The sequence below is a fragment of the Dendrobates tinctorius genome, unplaced genomic scaffold (assembly GCF_039654945.1).
Source record: "Dendrobates tinctorius isolate UK_male_01 unplaced genomic scaffold, ASM3965494v1 ptg000007l, whole genome shotgun sequence".
Classification (NCBI taxonomy): Eukaryota; Metazoa; Chordata; class Amphibia; order Anura; family Dendrobatidae; genus Dendrobates; species Dendrobates tinctorius.
This window is the reverse complement of record NW_027361675.1, coordinates 50,649,658-50,670,430: the sequence shown is the minus strand read 5'-3', so window position 1 is coordinate 50,670,430 and position 20,773 is coordinate 50,649,658. Positions and strand designations below refer to the sequence as shown.

At 41.5% G+C, this 20,773-nt stretch overlaps 1 protein-coding gene across 3 annotated transcripts in view; it reads left to right on the top strand.

The window, feature by feature from the left end:
* VPS53 (VPS53 subunit of GARP complex) overlaps positions 1-20,773 on the top strand; it is a 342,581-nt gene that overhangs the window by 74,881 nt on the left and 246,927 nt on the right. For all 3 annotated transcript variants that reach the window (XM_073574532.1, XM_073574523.1, XM_073574541.1), the window contains 3 exons: positions 9,551-9,637; positions 16,973-17,088; positions 18,830-18,949. In XM_073574532.1, the coding sequence (XP_073430633.1) occupies positions 9,551-9,637; positions 16,973-17,088; positions 18,830-18,949 (323 nt within the window). The remainder of the gene's footprint in view (positions 1-9,550; positions 9,638-16,972; positions 17,089-18,829; positions 18,950-20,773) is intronic.

Sequence of the window (20,773 nt, the reverse complement as noted above, 5' to 3'; positions counted from 1 at the left end):
AAATAATCCTGACCTTAATAACAATTTAAATAGATTTATTCAACTGAAACAATAACAACATTACAGCATAAGTTATTTGCTTAAACAAACATCCATGTTTGTTAACTAATTTGGCTAAACAAAATATATATATATTTTAAGAAACTTAGACTGTCAGCCCAGCCGACACATGAAAAACTTAAATACTACTGTCCCTGCTGTCCTCTGTAGCTCACTTGTCGTCATCTTCATCACCATCTTCTTCTTTGTTCCTATTCATAATCTGGAAAAGAAAAACAAGCTTTCCTGATTTATTGGGTCCCAACCGATTTCTCAGTTTAGAATGAATGAGTCCAAAGGAAGAGAATATTCTTTCAACGCCTGCAGAAGAAGCTACTGCTGTTAAAAGTGAAATCATTACTTGAACAGTCTCTAAATCCAAGCGCTTAAGTGACTTCCACCAGTTTACTGGTGTGACCTTCCTTAAAATATCTTCAGCAAACATATATTTCTTGAATGGTTCCCCCTTAGCTCTGAAGTTTATCATAGTTGGCATTAAAGATGGATGATTGCTGGATACCCATGTCATAGCTAACTCCTCTTCCTCAGCACTTAGGTTTTGACCCTGATATTGGATATTGACAATATTTGCCAAAAAATGAGCTGGAGTCAGTGCTTGTCCCATTCGTTTGTTTACTGCTTGTAATTTAATTCTGTCCATGTGTAGTTCTGTTTTTAAGTGTTCACTCAGTTCCTTCCAAATTTCAACAGCATCCGCAATAAAACAGCTATTTTTCTGTATTTTGTTTAAAGCTTGAGAGATGGGTGTCAGGAAGCTCAGCATATGTTCAACATTTCTCTTAAGCCCAATGTTGAGGATTTTGGCCGTGACAGTGCCATCTATTTTATCTCGATTTTCTTCACAAAGTGTCATCAGAATAGGCCAATTTTTGATATACTGCTCAAAACAGTCCACCACAGAGTTCCATCTAACATCTTGTGGGAGCGTTAGCTTGGTTCCACCCATCCTTTTCAGAGCTGCTGCAGCAAAATGATTATTACGGAAGTATTTAGCAATTTCAACAACATTAGCCTTTATTTCTGGAACACTTAAGTCTTTGGCTAAAAGGTGCAGCAAATGAGCACTGCAACCATATGTTATTAGCAGCTTTGTATTCCCTCCCTGCTCTTCTAAATCTCTTCTCATCTTGGATACGTTTGCAGCATTGTCAGTGACCAAACTGCGTACTAGACATTTGAATTTTTGTTCACATGTCGTTATAGCTTTTACTGCCACTTCTTGTAAGTATTCTGCTGTGTGTGCATTTCCTGACGTATCAGTTGTTTGTGCAAGGAAGACTTTACCTTCTTCTGTTGTTATACAAGCACATACAATAGGATCATTGTGGACATTACTCCACCCATCAATACTTAGGTTAACAATTTTACCCTCCAGAGCTGTTGCACATTGCTCCATTTCTCTGTCATACACTTGATCCAGCAGTTTCCCTGCAACATCAGCTCTGCTGGGTGAACTGTATCCTGGTCTCAGTGACTGAACCATATTAATGAAATGTGGGTTCTCAGTCAGATGGAAAGAAGAGTTCGTTGCATAAATAAACTGGGCAATTTTTTCATCAATCAACTCTTTTTCTAATCTGCTAGTTCTTATCACAAACCTATCTATGGTGGTTCCAGGAGGTAAAGGTTTTTTCTTCCTTTTGGGTGATGGTGATATGTGGCTGTGGGTGTCTGATGATGATGCTGCTGCTGCTAATGAAGCACTATCCTGGATGGATAACTCTGAAACTGTAGAACAGGATGATGGTGATCTTGGAGGTGGATAGTTTCCAGAATCCATGAATTCCCCTAAACAAAAAAAGTAAATGCTGTTATTTTATTGTTTATACAATTTCTGCTTATTGTACACAACACATCACTGCCCCTGCCCCAAAAGGAATATTTGTTTTTCTTCATAACTGTACCAAATGACAGTAACATGCAGTAATAATAAGAAATATAATTTTTCTCACACATGACAGTTCAGTCTTTAGAAATAGGATTCAATAAAAATGTTTACCAACCTGAAGATCCTGCCTGTTCAGAAGTGTTTCTTTGGTCATCTTCATCACCGCACTTCTCATGATGTTGCCTCATTCGCGCCACCAGGCCTTGCATCTCTTTGTTGCATCGTTTGCATTTTGCACGCATGCCTGCCTTACCGATAGGCGAAGGAGCTTCATTAAAATATTCCCAAACTGGGTCTCTTTTACGGCCTGCTGCCATTATAAGGAAAGAATGTAATAAACCTCAGATCGTACACACAAACAGATCCAGACTTGTCTGTCTGTGGCTATGCTGCAGTATTGTGCTCAAAGTTTCACTTTCATTTTCTTGTCTGCTTGCCCTTCCTCCTCCTCACACTTAGATTCACATTCTTCTTGTGTTGTGCAGATCTATTCCACTCCAAACAATCAGAAACATATTGTCTAACTTCTTGGACTTGGCACTGAAGGGGTTGATAATGTATTCATAGGTTTGTAGAACAATAGGATTAAGGTCTTTTTCTCAACTCTGTTCATGTTGTAACATTTTTGCCGTGAAGAAGAGGCTGGGACCTCTGCGGAGTCAAATTCAGTTTTGAGAACTGCGTAAGTAAAGCGAGCGTCTGTGATTATATAGGAGAGAAACTGCCCACTAATCCTACAGAAACCTCTGGAAGAGCATGGCATTGTGAATGTTACACATATACAGCCTTTATTCTACTGAGTTAAACAACTCAGCTTTATCTCATGATGGAAGAACCTTTGGATGGTAAAATATTTTCCTCAAAAAGCAGTTTATTGAAAAAAATCCGATTTAAATCAAAAAAATCCGATTTTTTTTTATTTTTTTATTGATTTTTATCCACCCTGGCCCACTGACCATAAAGTATTGCAGGAATTCACTTTATTTAGATTGAAAGTTGGCTACCTCTGCTTTTTTTAAGCAAGTTTTTCTTGTGCAGTCTTCATTCTAGGAGTTCTGAAGCCTTTTTTTGAGGGCCCTACATCTCTTGCCAAATTGTTCAACTCATACTGGCCAAATCCTTTACGAACGTAGACATCTTCAATTTACAAATCTTCATCATTGTTGTCACTTTGTTCTTCACCATAGTGCTTGAAAAGAGAGTAGATCAAGGAAAACTGGCACTGGGATGTCATTTAAGTGATGCACTGGATGTGTAGCTGATGGTAGACTAGGATACACTATTTTACATTTATTTGTGTTATATCCTAAAGTTTTCACTTAACAAAAGTAAATCAAATGGTAAAACTGGAGAGACAAAGAGCACAAATAGGGTCTTATCTGATACCCAAGGGGTGTAAAAATTATAGGTACACTCACGAGACAGGATTGTGACAATCACAGCTCCTATAGAGGCATGTAAAGGCTGCAGCAGGTCCACCAATGGGAGACATTGTAATAAAAAAGAGGAATGGTTCAGTCTGTGCTTCCCAAGATTCAGAGATACAATCACACACAAAGGTGAAGCATGAATGCAGTTTATTGGCAACACATTTCAAGGTTTACAAACCTCTTCATCAAGACCAGATCGCAATGATAAATATTTTGTAATCCTTGAAACGTGTTGACAATAAACCGCATTCATGAATCCCCATCGTGTGTGATCAATCCACTGGAATGATCTCTTGGCTCTTGCCAAATCGTAGATATACCGAATGGCATCTTAACATGTGTTCCCTTCGTCTACATCTGTAAACTCTCAACACACTGTCTGCACACTTTGTGTGGGGCCCAAAACTTCTCTTGATCACCAAGCTTTGAAATATACAAAATAGGCTTGCTTGACTCGTGTGCTGATGTTCGGCCTTTGACTGGGAATGATGACGCTGCCACAGGTATAACAAAAGGGATCAGGCCCGTTTAGGCACTTACGACGACAAATAGCAGAGACAGACATGATCTGATAGAAAAGTAAATAGGAGTATAAATAAAAAAAAAATCTGCTAACCCCCTGTAGATATGTTTCACTATATAGGGCAGCACACAACCTGAATAGCTTAGAAGAATAACAACCTATTGCCTGTCGCTAAGGTCATCCTTCTACCCCTCCCCACTCAAGGGCGGTTTGCTCTCTGCAAATAGGAGAGCATTAGTGCTACCCTCCAGCAAACCTAGAGTAATCTCATTAAGATAAGCTGTAGAGGAAAAACTGACCTGATAGAAGATAATGAACCGCAGTTTTGAAATCTGCATGTCTATTTTTAGTCTATATCAGCAGAAAAATCGAAATTAACAAAAATTATGTTGAAATGTGCTCTCTAGTGAATTTGCTTCTGACCCTATGGGCTGAGATGAAATAAGTTGGGAGGCTGCTAATGCCTATTGGTCTACAGGGCATTCATTCACATGGGTCCGCCAGAGCGTTACATGGATAAAAGTGCACACAGCATTATATGGTTTTGTGACTTTTAATTGCTTCATATTGGTGTGTTATCTTAGTCTAAATATTCATGTATGGTCTTTTAAAGATGTATTTGATTGAAATCCAATCCTCAAACCACAGACTGATGTGCCAAGTTCAAAATTGTACAGATGTACAGTTGTGTGAAAAAATGTTTGCCCCTTTCTGATTTCCTATTATTTTGCACGTTTGTCACACTTAAATTTTTCAGATCACCAAACAAATGTAAATGCTAGAGATGTAGTCATATGCCAGCATAGGGCCTGTCACTCTATGGGGAAACTCTAATTTGACAAACAAATCCTGCAAAAACATGGGGTCATGGTCATGACTCCATCTTAAATTTCACATAATTTAAAAGATTATAGGGGAAGACTCGGATAAACAGGGGCTAGGGTGTAACCACATAACTTAAGAAGAGGCTGCATGAAACCACACAGTATTTAATGTACATACCATCTACATAAGCTTAAGTCATAAAATGCAGTTCTATTAATGAAAATAGTGCAGAACCACCATAATAGGTAACAACCAAGGTTTGTAATATATAGAGTCTTTTAGTCTTGTACAGAGCGTATACCAAACATTTTAGTTTAATCTATATCCCTGTGTTAGACCTCATGCCTACAACCCCCATTATTTGTAAAATGACAGCCATCGCTTCCCCACAGAAATTCCACCAAGGCACAGGGGCCCATGAGGTAAAGAGGACCCGTTTCCCTCTTTAAAGCAGGAGGAATTTTTAGTTATGATGGACTACAAAGGGCTCATATGCTGTTCTTGCACAGGGGCTCTCTTCTGTCTGTGTCTGCCAGTGCCAAGCCTTGCATCTAGGGGTTCCCACTTTACCCTCATTCAGTATCCTTTGCATCCATCCTCAGGCACCCCCTCCATCTGGCAGTATCAACCAACTTCCAGTTAAGCACTTTTTTCTCTCCAATCCCAAGACCAGTATATGTGCATCCAGATCTGCTCTTATGTTGGGGCTACTCATAAGTCACCATCTGGAGTCCTGCCACCCATAGTTGTGTGCTAGACCTGATGCTAATCCCGAATCCAGAATGAGAGATTAATCAACTGCATTGCATTTGAAATAAACATATTGAAAGAATTTTCATAGTTACATAGGTTGAAAAAAGACAACGTTTGAATGTAATGGACCTTTCTCAATCATTTTATACGTGGTCTATTGCTAGATTATTCGTAACCCTTAATACAGTATGAGAGCAAGTGCTGATTGTCATGAATACCGCCTGCTCTCTGTACACAAGATTCAGATGCGACTGTAAAGTAGTACTTCGCTTCTCACACTTGTCCAATTGCAATAGGCCAGGGGTCTCAAACTCGGGTTTATGGACTGCAAATAGAAACAAATTGGAATTTGGTGGAGGCCACATTCTTTACAGGACAAAGTTAAAATTTTTAGTGATACCATTTTTTTTCCATACACCTTTTGAATATTTTTTACCTTTTTTATAGCTTGGTTTATTATGGATGTGACTCTTAACAAACGTGCACTTTTTTACTTTATATATAAACCTGCATTTTTATTGGTAAAGTATTTTTTCATGCTTTATTTTGAATTTATTTTTTTTAATTTTTTCTTTTTAATTTTTAGAATTGTTTCCCCCAATTGACCACATACAGTAATATTGTCTTACAATTAGCACCATATAGTAGTTCTGGCAAACATCTTGTAGTAATGTGCCCCATCCTGGTTTCCGTCTTATCGTAATTGCCCCCATCCTGTTACCCAGCACAAACCACAAAAATCTAACATCAATTATAGATATATCACAGTTATGTTTGGTGGTAATCTTTCCAGTCTTTGGGGAAAAGACTGTGGTGGCAGGACGTGTGGTGAGGATTTGTCCCTGCTGTCAATAGTGGCTATATCATATAACTGTTTAAAAGAGTGTGGGGGCTTCCTCTTTATCCCCATTGGCACCCTGAGATCATGATTGTGTGGTCCTGATGTTTGCCATGGCAGTTTACAGCCAAATAGTGGTCTTAGAGTCTCCCGGCTATAGCGGTCAGTTAAGAAGTCAGCGACATTTAGGTGGTAAAAATACACATTTTCACTTCTGTCATGCCACTTTGCATTAATTCCTGAAAATCACCTGAAGGGTTAATAAACTACCTGACAGCAGGTTTCAGTATGTCAGGTGTTGTTGTTTTTAAAATGGTATCACTTTGGGGGGGTTTCCCAATATATAGAACCCCTAAAGTCACGTCAAACCTGGATAGGTACCTAAAAAAAATAAATTTTGCAAATTTCCATGAAAAAATTAAAAAATATTTGAAAATGGTGCCTGTCGCGCCTGCACAATAGCGGCTATCTGTGTGTGTATTGTGATAAAACACTCCGGGATCGCCTTTGCTGGGGTCAAAGGTCACGTGCGTTCAGCATGAAACTCAGGCGCAGAGCTGGGATTCGGGTATAACTGACACTGGGTCAGGTTTATTAACGGTGAAAGCAATGCAAAAAGGAAATAAAACATAAAACAAATCCTTGCCTGTCCGGCACTAACTAAACAAAGTACAACCTAATTACCAACTGGCGGGCTTCTCCCGTCCAGCCAAACCACAGTTGCAGTGGGCACTGCTCTCACTCACGTGTGTCTCTCACACAGACAGGCTCTCTGTGTTCCCAGCAGGGCTGTGGAGTCGGTAAGCCAAACCTGCGACTCCGACTCCTCAATTTCCCTTACACCGACTCCGACTCCACGACTCCGACTCCGACTCCCACACATATTGCTTATATTTAAGTGAAAAATTTATTGTAGTACAATGTGAACCTCAGACATTTAATCATTTTTATGATCCAATAATCAAGATATTTAGATAGAACAGAATATATATTGGTGTACTACCCGGTTTTCATTCTTTTTGGTACAGATACGATATGGATAGACAGATATGGATAAATGGATAGATAGAGCAGATTTCTAATCTGCTTTTGCTATTGAAAACATTATCTATGAGCTCAAAAACCTTTCAGGTGATGCAGTTTTTTAAAAAGATGATCAGCTTTTGCAGCTGAAAAACGTATCCTCAAAAAACACAGGAAAAACGCTGTGTGTGAATGTAGCCTTAGATCAGGAATATAACAGCCATTTATAGGACATTTCATAACTTTCCCAAATTCCTATGAAAAAATATTCAGCACATCCTGCATTGAATTACTGTACCCAATTTATTATATATTTTAGTAGTCGGAGTCAGTCCATTTTATACCGACTCCAACTCCGACTCCGACTCCACCAAAATGAGCACCGACTCCGACTCCACGACTCCGACTCCACAGCCCTGGTTCCCAGGCTGAGACACTCACACAACCACCTGGCATCCTTTTATATCCACCTTCCATTATTCATTAGCAAGCAGGTGCGATACTGACCAGACTAGGCCACATAGGAAAGGAATCTGGGCGAGATATACCTACCCTCATCCACTATTCCCACATGATTCTCACAGTATATAGAGGTGATCCGATAGCTGCTAATGTGTATGTGCTGGCGGCGCCATCTTACTAGAGAAGAAAAAAAAAAATCCTTCTAGAAGATGGCGATTTTTTTTTTTTCTTCTTCTCTAGTAAGATGGCGCCGCTGGCACATACGCAGTAGCAGCATGTACTGAGGGATCAGTGACCTGTTAGCACTTTGCATTATGAATAAATCAGAGCACCACATAAAGAACCCACCTCTAGACCTGCCCTGGGGCACAAGCATATCAGTAGCTCAAAACTGAAAATAAAGATTAAACAACAACCACAAGACGGATTTCATCAACCAAGGTATCATTTTATTCAGTATAACGGCCCCGACCTGACACTGTAGGTTACTGTGCACAATCCTACTGACAGGTTCCCTTTAAATGGAATCTGTCACCCCTTTTTTTGAATATCAGCTGCTGGCACCGCCATCAGGGGATTATCCACAGCATTCTGTAATGCTGTAGATAAGCCCCCGATGTAACCTGAAAGATAAGAAAAAAGATTATACTCACCCCGGCGTCTCAGTCCGGTCCGATGGGTGTCGCCGTCCGGTCCGGCGCCTCCCATCTTCTTACGATGACATCCTCTTCTTTCCTTCCTGTCGTGGCTCCAGCGCAGGCGCATTGCTCTGCCCTGTTGAGGGCAGAGCAGAATACTGCAGTGCGCAGGCGCCGGACCTCTCCCAGCGCCTGCGCACTGCAGGACTCTACTCTACTCCCATCTTCTTACGATGACATCCTCTTCTTTCCTTCCTGTCGTGGCTCCAGCGCAGGCGCATTGCTCTGCCCTGTTGAGGGCAGAGTAGAGTCCTGCAGTGCGCAGGCGCTGGGAGAGGTCCGGCGCCTGCGCACTGCAGTATTCTGCTCTGCCCTCAACAGGGCAGAGCAATGCGCCTGCGCTGGAGCCACGACAGGAAGGAAAGAAGAGGATGTCATCGTAAGAAGATGGGAGGCGCCGGACCGGACGGCGACACCCATCGGACCGGACTGAGACGCCGGGGTGAGTATAATCTTTTTTCTTATCTTTCAGGTTACATCGGGGGCTTATCTACAGCATTACAGAATGCTGTAGATAAGTCCCTGATGGCGGTGCCGGCAGCTCATATTCGAAAAAAAAGGGTGACGCATTCCCTTTTAAAGAAGGGTTTCATTTTGTATTTTTGAGCTAGTGTAATATAGATGTGTGTATTTATACCGTATGTATATTTCATTCTCATAAAACACAGATACAAAGTTCTCATCCTTTGATGGATGATTTCTGTTTGAACATGAGAAGCCAAAATGCTCATATTTATATAGATAGTATTTAAGGGAATCGGGGATTTTCCTTGGCAAGAACAAATTGTCCTGCTTTTAACTTGTTTATTATCATAAATTCTAGATTAAGAAAGTGTTTAGAAGTGCACATTATTGTATATATAAAGTGTTCAAGTGAAACGTTATATACACAACCCTTTATTTACATTTATACGCTATATGAGTAACATGATTCAAGTGGATGCTCTTTGGATTAAATATATTGTTCAGAATTTGCATCTTAAATAATAAATACTGTCATTTTTACGTAGCATTGATGAATTGCTGATTATCTTTGTTTTTTATTCACAGGCTTTGGAAGAGGCTCATAAAGCTATACAGCAACTGTTCGGCAAGATCAAAGACATCAAGGACAAAGCTGAGAAGTCTGAGCAAATGGTAAATAGACCATTCCTTAGATGTTAATAGCACTATACATCAATCCCCCAACAGATAATATATTTTACGCCATGTGTTTGTGTGTATGTTCGGTGTGTGCATACATACTATATACATAATACGTATTTTTGTGTAGAAATGTTTTTGCTGTGTAGCATGTCTGAATGTATAATTATTTTTAAGAAAAAGCATGCTTTTTAGCCAATAAACATGAAGTAACTCAAATGAAAAAAAATTGAATAGACTCTATCCCAAAATATGTTTGTGGTTTATTTGCTTTGTGTTTGGGGTAATTAGACCCATAGTTTGTATTAAAGTTGCTGTCCAGGACTGAATTGATGACCTAGCCATAAGGGCCCGTTACACATAGCGATATCGCTAGCAATATCGCTGTAAAGTCACCGATTTTGTGACGCAGCAGCGATATTGCTAGCGATATCGCTATGTGTGATACTTACCTCCGATCGGCTCCCCCGCTGGTTATCGCTGATCGCCCGAGAACGTCCTGGGCCATTTCTCGTCGGCCGCTTCCTGCTGGCGCCGATTAGCGACGCGTGAAGGCGGGCGGGAGGACGTCATCATCGCCGCGTCTGACAGGTAAGTAGCGACCGCCGACCGGTGCTATGTCACTGGTGATATCTGCCAGTGTGGCAGCTCACTAGCGACCACTTAGCGATGCCCCAGGATCCTGACCGGGTCATATCGTTGTTGGGATCGCTGGTGCATCACTAAGTGTAACGGTACCCATAGGATAAGTCAAGTGTGAGATCTCTGGGTGTCCATCACTTGGCACCTCCACCAAACCATTAAAGATAAGTGATGTATAGGGGAGAGGGGAATACAAAGCTTGTACAAAGCTCAGTCTTCGCTGCTGAATACTGCTCTTTTTCTCCCATCCAAGTGATGTGCGCTTCCTTGTGCTGAACTTCCACAGATCTCGTATTCATGATCTATCTTGATTAAGAAGTAAAAGCATTCTAAAATATATATAAAGTGCTCTCAGTGAGAGAAACAAAATAGGAATCTTGTGGGTGTGATACGTTTTAATGGCTAACAAATAGTGAGTGATGTTACAAAGCAATCTTTCGGGACTGCTTACGTCTCTTCATCAGGCTGATATAACAAAATATTTTAAGAAACCTTATTTATATACAGTGAAGAGCACAGGCAAGGTGTGATATACTGTATATAAATAAGGTTTCTGCAAATTTCGCCTCTCGTGGAGGCTATTGAAGCATGCCAAAAGTAAAAAAAAAAAAAAAAAAAAGTGTTTAGAAATTAAAAAAAAATAAACCCTAAAAGTTTAAATCGCCCCCTTTCGCCCCAATCAAACTAAAACAATAAAGAAAAATCACACATACACATATTAGGTATCGCCGCATTCAGAATCACCCGATCTATCAATAAAAAAAAGATTAACTCGATCAGCTAAATGGCATAGCGAGGAAAAAAACAAAACGTCAGAATTACGTTTTTTGGGACGCCGCGATATTGCATTAAAAAGCAATAACGGGCGATCAAAACAACGTATCTGCACAAAAGTAGTATCATTAAAAACGCCATCTCGGCGCGCAAAAAATAAGGGCTCACCCGACCCAAGATGACGAAAAATGGAAACGCTACCGGTCTCGGAAAATGGCGCAGTTTTTTTTTTTTAAGCAAACTTTGGAATTTTTTTTTCCACTTAGATAAAAGAGAACCTAGATATGTTTGGTGTCTATGAACTCGTAATGACATGGAGAATCATAATGGCAGGTCAGTTTTAGCATTTAGTGGACCTAGCAAAAAAGCCTAACAAAAAACAAGTGTGGGATTGCACTTTTTTCGCAATTTCACCGCACTTGGAATCTTTTACCCGTTTTCGAGTACACGACATGGTAAAACCAATGGTGTTTTTTAATTGTACAACTTGTCCCACAAAAAATAAGCCCCCACATGGCCATATTGACATAAAAATAAAAAAGTTATGGCTCTGGGAAGAAGGGGAGCGAAAAACGAAAACGCAAAACCGAAAAAAGCTTCAGTCATTAAGGGGTTAAGGTCAATGAAAACTTAAAATTGATTGTCTCAGTGAATTAGAACAATTATCAAAAAACACCTGCAAAGGCTTCTTAGGCTAGTTTCACATTTGCGTCTTTGTGCGCAGAGCATCATGCGCAAGTAGAAACGCATGCAAAAACACATCATGCGTTTGCGTTTTTTATGCGCCTTCATTCTCTAGGTGTTAAACCAGTGTCTACACATGTTTACTCGTAAAACGCAGGTGTACACATGTCCTTGCGCACTCCTGAGTTCCCATAGACTGTAATGCGTTGTTTTGACGCATTCCGTGCGCAAGCGTACACATGCGTTTTTTTTTTTTTTTTTTACGCCTTTGGGTGGACCCAAAAATGCAACAGGTTGCGGCCGGCGCGTCTAGACGCACACCTTGAAAAAACGCATGTGCACGAAAACGCAGACTAATACATGCAAACGCAAGACCATGCGTACGCCATGTTAAACATAGGGACGCATGAGCACGATGCGCTGTGCACAAAAACGCTAATGTGAAACCAGCCTTAAGCATTTAAAAAGGTTCATTAGTCTGTTTTAGTAGGCTCCACAATCATGCTGACTTGACAGATGTCCAGAAGGCAGTCATTGACACACTCCATAAGGAGGGAAACCACAAAAGGTTATTGCTAAAGAAGCTGACTGTTCAGAGTCCTGTATCCAAGCATACTAATGGAAAGTTGAGTGGAAGGAAAAAGTGTGGTAGAAAAAGGTGCACAATCAACCGGGATAACCACAGCCTTGAAAGGATTGTTAAGAAAAAGCCATTTAAAAAATTTGGGGGAGATTCACAAGTCGTGGACAGCTGCTGGAGTCATTTCTTCAAGAGCCTCCAGACATAGACGTATCCAGGACATGGGCTACAAGTGTTGCATTCCTTGTGTCAAGGCACTCATGACCAATAGACAAAGCCAGAAGCATCTTACCTGGGCCAAGGAGAAAAAGAACAAGACTGTTTGTTGTTCAGTGGTCCAAGATGTTGTTTTCAGATTAAAGTAATTTTTGCATTTCATTTGGAAATCAAGGTCCCAGAGTCTGGAGGAAGAGTGGAGAGGCACACAATCCAAGCTGCTTGAGGTCTAGTGTGAGGTATCCACAATCAGTGATGGTTTGGGAGCCATGTCATCTGCTGGTGTAGGTCCACTGTGTTTCATCAAGACCAAAGTCAGCGCAGCAGTCTACCAAGAAATTTTAGGGCACTTAATGCTTCCCTCTACCGACAAGCTTTTTGGAGATGGAAATTTCATTCTCCAGCAGGACTTGGCACCTGTCCACATTGCCAAAAGTACCATTACCTGGTTTAAAAACGACAGTATCACTGTGCTTGATTGTCCAGTAAACTCGCCTGACCTTAACCTCATAGAGAAATCTATAGGGTATTGTCAAGATGAAGATGAGACACCAGACCCAACAATGACAATGTATTGAAGGCTGCTATCAAAGCAACCTGGGCTTCCATAACACCTCAGCAGTGCCACAGGCTGATCACCTCTATGCCACGCCGAATTGATGCAGTAATTGAAGCCAAAGGAGCCCCGAGTGCATTTACTGAACATACATTTCAATAGGCCAACATTTCAGATTTTAAAATCATTTTTCATGCAGGTGTTATAAAGTATTCTAATTTACTGAGATAATGACTTTTGGGTTTTCATTTCCTGTAAGCCATAATCATCAACATTAACAGAAATAAACACTTGAAATAGATCACTCTGTTTGTAATGACTCTATTAAATGAGTTTCACTTTTTGTATTGAAGAGCAGAAATAAATTATCTTTTTGAGAGAAACACCTGTATGTGTGTGTGTGTGTGTGTGTGTGTATGTATGTATGTATGTACAGTCATGGCCAAAAGTTTTGAGAATGACACAAATATTAATTTTTACAAAGTCTACTGCTTCATTTTTTCTAATGGCAATTTGCATATACTCCAGAATGTTATAAAGAGTGATCAGCTTAACAGCAATTACTTGCAAAGTCAATATTTGCCTAGAAAATTAACTTTATCCCCCAAAACACATTTCAACATCATTGCAGCCCTGCCTTAAAAGGACCAGCTAACATCGTTTCAGTGATTGCTCCATTAACACAGGTGTGGGTGTTGATGAGGACAGGGCTGGAGATCAATCTGTCATAATTAAGTAAGAATGACACCACTGGACACTTTAAAAGGAGGCTGGTGCTTGGCATCATTGTTTCTCTTCTGTTAACCATGGTTATCTCTAAAGAAACACGTGCAGTCATCATTGCACTGCACAAAAATGGCCTAACAGGGAAGAGTATTGCAGCTATAAAGATTGCACCTCAGTCAACAATCTATTGCATCATCAAGAACTTCAAGGAGAGAGGTTCCCTTGTTGCCAAAAAGGCTCCAGGGCGCCCAAGAAAGACCAGCAAGCGCCAGGACCGTCTCTTAAAAGTGTTTCCGCTACGGATCGGGCTACCAGCAGTGCAGAGCTTGCTCAGGAATGGCAGCAGGCAGGTGTGTGTGCATCTGCACGCACTGTGAGGCGGAGACTCTTGGAGCAAGGCCTGGTCTCAAGGAGGGCAGCAAAGAAGCCACTTCTCTCCAGAAGAAACAACATGGACAGACATATTCTGCAAGAGGTACAGGGAGTGGACTGCTGAGGACTGGGGTAAAGTCATTTTCTCTGATGAATCCCCTTTTCGATTGTTTGGGACATCTGGAAAACGGCTTATTCGGAGAAGACCAGGTGAGCACTACCACCAGTCTTGTCTCATGCCAACTGTCAAGCATCCTGAAACCATTCATGTGTGGGGTTGCTTCTCAGTCTTGCCTAAAAACACAGCCATGAATAAAGAATGGTACCAGAATGTCCTCCAAGAGCAACTTCTCCCAACCGTCCAAGAGCAGTCTGGCGATCAACAATGCCTTTTTCAACATGATGGAGCACCTTGCCATAAAGCAAAGGTGATAACTAAATGGCTCAGGGAACAAAACATAGAGATTTTGGGACCATGGCCTGGAAACTCCCCAGATCTTAATCCCATTGAGAACTTGTGGTCAATCATCAAGAGACGGTGGACAAACAAAAACCTTCAAATTCAGACAAAATAAAAGCATTGATTTTGCAAGAAAGGACTGCTATGAGTCAGGATTTGATCCAGAAGTTGATTGAGAGCATGCCAGGGAGAATTGCTGAGGTCCTGAAGAAGAAGGGTCAACACTGCAAATATTGACTTGCTGCATTAACTCATTCTAACTGTCAATATAACCTTTTGTTACTCATAATATGATTGCAATTATATTTCTGTATGTGATAAAAACATCTGACAAACACACATAAAAACCAGAGGGCAGCAGATCATGTGAAAATATATTTGTGTCATTCTCAAAACTTTTGGCCATGACTGTATGTATGTGTATACATGGTCCTACCGACCACCGCCACAGCAGCAATGCAAAACCATAGCAGACAGCCCGGTATCACCAGACCTTGCAGCTCCACTAGCACAAAACCACAGCAACAATGGCCGCCACACAGCACCAACACCAAATGAAAGAAGTCCCCATCGCCCCCACGGAGCGGAGCCACGTGCCGACCACCGCCACAGCGGCAGGGCAGATGGCCTGGTGTTTCACAGCACCCATGCCGCAAGACAGAGTCCCCATGACTCCAGACTGCCGCCCCACCAGCACAAAACCACAGCAACAATGGCTGCCACACATCACCACACCAAATGTAAGACGCAAAGAAACTCAACTCCATCAAGCTCTTCAGTGAGAGCAGAAATGGGCTAGAGCCATTACTTTGCAGTCTCCTGGTAATTAAAATCACCTGTGCCAAATGGGAGGAGTGCACATTCAAAGAAAGAAATGGACAGATCATGCAATATGCTGAAAAAAGAGAGGACAGCACCTCCAAAAATCATAGTGATCTAATACACACATATATATACACACACCCTATATTGCCTGACCAGTTGTGTACTTAGCGTAATAGCATCTTATTCCCCCCCTCTTTTAGTCATTCACGATTTTTTCAGGTTATTCCTTCAATCAGGAAAAGAAAAGGAGACCATAAGCCGTACTGCAATGACCATAACAGCTCACGGGCCCAAGCAATATGTGCCCACATACAGTATGATCTCACATAGCCCCAATATACAGTATGAGCCCCTACAAAGCCCCCTACATTCAGTATGACCTCCACGATAGCCACCTATATACTTAGCCTCCTATATACAATATGAGCCCCCTAGATTCAGTATGACCTCCAAGATAGTCTCTTATATACTTTATGAGCACCCGCATAGCCTCATATACAGTATGAGCCCCCCATGCACAGTATGAACTCCCACATAGCCTCCTATATACAATGAGCCCCCACATAGCCTCCTATATAGCACATATATAGTCCCACATCCCATATACAATAATTTAAAAAAAACAAACATACTCACCTTGCTCCTATTCCCCCTGGCGCTCTGCTCCACCACCCAAGGCTCCACTTGTACTTGTGGCCAGCGTGTACATGCTCGCGTGCGCCGGCTGATGACCTCATCGGAGCTGTGCTGCCATTCTGTATCATCCACAGCGGAGCTCCAGGAAACCTATGTGGCTGGATATATTGAGGGCAATCTGGTCATAGGGTCCCCTGGAGCCTCGGGCGGTAGCCCAGATTGCCCTTATTATAATCCACCTATGGGGGTTATATAGATCAGCTGGACTGTACACGTGAGACCTTTTCAGGCATTGATTATCTCCTTCTGAAAAAACACTTGATTGTATTAAAACTACAACACACGGACCAGTGAATGACATATCCTTGAAACAGCCTGTCTTGCCGTATATTATGCTACTGTCAGATTAAATAGCAAAAACCTTCTGACAGGTTCCCTTTAAATGTAGCTTTGCTATGGGGTGTATTTTATCTGTTTTAGACAGTCAGCACTGTAGGATTGGCCTATAATTGCAGAACCATATAATATTACCTTCTAAAGTTCAGTAATTAACCTGCTTTTCTTTGTACAACTCACGACTATTCATTGACTACAGTGAACGGTTTGAAGAGAAGTTTGGAAAACTACAAACCTTTATTTCCAGTATGAAACCTGGCAAACATATTGTCATAATTAGGTTAGGTGCAATATGGGCTACATGCATGCCATCTGTTACCTAGGGAGCTCTTTATTACCCCAAGGTATGACTTCCTAAAAGAAATTGTACCATAATTGGTGACAATTGAAGTTCAAAATTAAATTACCTTCATTTTCGATTGCAAATTCCATAATTAACCAACATTGTGTCTCTCTTCCAAGGTGAAAGAAATCACAAGGGATATTAAGCAGTTGGATCATGCCAAGCGCCATTTGACCACATCAATTACAACATTGAACCATCTACACATGCTGGCTGGAGGAGTTGACTCACTAGAGTAAGCTTGTTAGCTGTGCTGACCTCATTGATATTCTTGTGACCACTTAAATTTTAGTAGCTAGTTCTACGCAACAGGTTTCGGTAGCTCAATTTAACTTTCTAAGTATATGTACAGACTTAATATTAAAACCATTTGCTCAGTAATGTGCATGCCCCCTTTGTGCCACCAAAACATCTGTGACCCACCAAGGCCGTGTGGTATCTGACACAAAGGGTTAGCAGCAGATGTCTTTTAGTATAGTGTGGCCTTAATGGATCAGACTATTTTTGTTAAAGCTTCCCCTTTAGGTGCTGTATCAGATTTGAGATTTGGAGAAATTGAAGGTCAGATAAACATCTTGAACTATGTAATGTTCCACAAATCATTTGAGTGATTTCTACAGTGCAGCAGGGAGTATTTTTCTGCAGAAAGAGGCCATTTTGAGTTCTTGTGAATTGATTCGCAGGCCCTTGTCCAGCGGCCATGTCTGTAATCTGTGTTCGCTGGACGGCAGCCCTGAGAACATTTTGTGATTAGTTGGCCTGGCAAAAGGCTTTCATAAGCAGTAGGTGGTTCTCATGGCTGCCATAACCATGGCCCCCCCAAATCTTGCGTTTTTGGCTATTCCTTACCCACTTGTTTAGCTATCATAATTTAGTCTTTGTCATTCAGATCTTTATAAAGAAAATGAAGGGTCCAGCTCCCAATGAAGGCTTGAATGTATTGAAAAATATTTAAAATAACAAGGTATCCATGACCGCAACAACGCGTTTCGAACACTAGCAGTGTTCTCTGTCAAAGCTGCATTTACAATAACCTGCAATTTATACAAAAAGGACATCCTTGAACACACACCCCAAAAGGTCAAATGACCTGATAAAGCCAACCCCTCACATGAGTTAGGCTACTTTCACACTTGCGTTTTTTTTTTGCGCTGCGCACCGTGCGCAGTGCAAACGCACATAAAAAACGCATCATGCGTTTTTGTGCATTTTTTGCGCGTTTTTTAAAAAAAAAGAACGCATGAGTTTTTCTGCGCTGACGTGCGCATTACCATGCGCACGTCAGCGCACCCATAGACTATAATGGGTGATTGGGTGAAAAAAACGCATTGCATGCGCATGGGTTTTTTGGGGGCAAGTCGGACGCTCAAAAAATGCAACAGAGTGCATTTTGTGCGCCCGAGCGCACACTACAAAAAACGCATGCGCATACAAACGCATGTGTATGCGCACCCATGTTAAGTATAGGAAAAAAAGCATGCATTTTTTTGCGCGAAAAAACAGCGCAAAAAAACGCAAGTGTGAAACCAGCCTAACACATTAAAAATGCAAGGAAAATAAGTATATGCAAAATACACAACGGACACAGAAAAAGCGCAATGAAACAACATAAAAAAATACTGGCAAATATGTACAAACAGTGAATAACAGTAATGAAATATAATTAACATAAGGACACCACTCCGCAATATACTAGCAGAAATGAATCCAAATTCTGATGTTAATAGTGGAACAGTAGTTCTCTGCCCAAATTTAGTCCATTCAGAATGCATTTATTTAATTGCGTTTTTGGAGCCTTTCCGCTCGTAAAAAACGCAGCGAAAACGCATCAAAATTCATTGTGTTCATATAGCCTATAGGTGTAAACCTAGTCTTGTATATCCCATACATTATGTGCCGTTGTGAAGTGAAAATTGGTCTTATTCTCTTCCCCAGTCAGTGGTTTTATTGTCGTTTTTTCCATTTATGTTTATAAGGGCTATGACTAGAAAAAGGCAATATGGCGAAGTTGCCAACCTTCTCCAAGGGGTGGTAAATGTGCTGGAGCACTTTCAAAAGTACATGGGTATACCGCAGATTCGACAACTCTCAGAAAGGTGAGGTGTTTTTTTTTTATCATATGTGATATCTAACTATTGCCTTGTGGTTTAGTTACACTGGCCAACTATCGTTAAAGAGGTGGTCCAAAGGTAAAGGTAAATTTGACCTAAATTCCTATCTTTCTGATGCCATAATCTAAGTTATTTTCCAATGTGCTATATTTTTTTCCTACTCCCCCAGTGCATCCTGGGATAGTCAACCAAAAAGTCAACAGTAATGCTCTTTTCCGGGGGGCCGGATTGGTCCTTGCTCTGTTACTGCACTGTTCACAATGAGCCGACAACACAGCGGTGTTACAATACCTGACATGCAGGAGATCAGCGCTGTCCCTGGAGGTGACATCACTGGTCTGTGCCGGGTATTGTAACACCACTCTTTTGCCAGCTCCTTACTGCAGATCTGAGCCGCCAAGAGAGTGGAGACTGTCACTGTGCATATTGCATGGACAAGCCACACCCTTGAAGCGAGCATCACTGATGAGGGTGCAGAGGCCGTGACAGTGACCACAGTCTCTACCCCATGCCCTGATGACGCTTTGACAGTCCCAGGATGCACTGGGAGCTCCCAAACGAATCATCATCAGACAAGAAGTAGAAAAACAATAAACTAGCAGTTAGTGTACTTGGGGAACGATAGGGAATAGGTGTACACCTTAAACTCTTTAAGTTGTAATAGTTATTTTATATTCCTGCTGCTTCCCTGAGTATTCAGTGTAAATCTGTCACATGGCTCCAGAGGTATGGGCCTTTTAATTTGGTGCTACTTTTTCTGGTCTTTGCTATAGGGATGTGGCTCACAGGTGATTACGCAAAGCAGCATAAAGAAGCCCTCAGAGAATCCCGCGAGCAACGCCCCCTTGTAAAGACAACAAAAAAAAAAACGGACTAAAAAATAAAAGTTCTTTGCCTCTGAAGCCATATGGTGGATTTAGAGAAAAGGAAAAGCTGAATACTTAAAGGTTCAGTGTTTATAGAATATGTGCAAAACCTGCTCACTTTTGACCTGATAGGTTTTACCACGTTTCCTCTTAAACAGGGCCTGACATGAGCTGTCCTCATTCAGATGTTGAGGCAATGGCTGAAGGTTGCGCTGGGTTTTAGAACACTCTCTTCCTTAAAATAGCCAATGTTTCTAAAGGTACTGTCACACTTAGCGATGTACCAGCGATCCCGACCAGCGATATGACGGGGTCAGGATCGCTGGTACATCGCTAAGTAGTCGCTAGTGAGCTGCCACATAGGCAGATCTCACTAGCGACATCGCTGGGGACGGGGATCGCTACTTACCTGTCACACCAGGCGATCCTGCGTCCTCCCGCCCGGCTCCACGCGTCGCTCGTCTTCACAGCAGGAAGCGCCACAGGAAGCTGACGACGAGAAACAGTCCTGAACGTTCTCGCGCGATCAGCGATAACCAGCGGGGGAGCCGGTCGTAGGTAAGTATCTCACACAGCGATATCGCTAGCAATATCGCTATAACGTCACTAGTTATAGCGATATTGCTAGCGATATCTCTTAGTGTGACAGGCCCTTAAGGGTCCCCCCTAACTTGAATGTAACAACAACATTTTACAAAGTTTTAACAAATTAATCTTCGTGACTGCTAATGTCGGAACATTAAACCACTTGCCTTTAATGTCCTATGTAGGCATTTGTGTTCAATTATGTTGTAGATTTTCCTACTGTTATTTATCCCAGTGTATTTCTAGAAGATTGGTTAAGCCTCCCTATTGCCGTTTAATGTCATCTCCTTTCAGGCCACCTCCACACTGCTCACAATCAATTCTACGTTTCCATTATGTGTCCTCCGTCTCTTTCTTA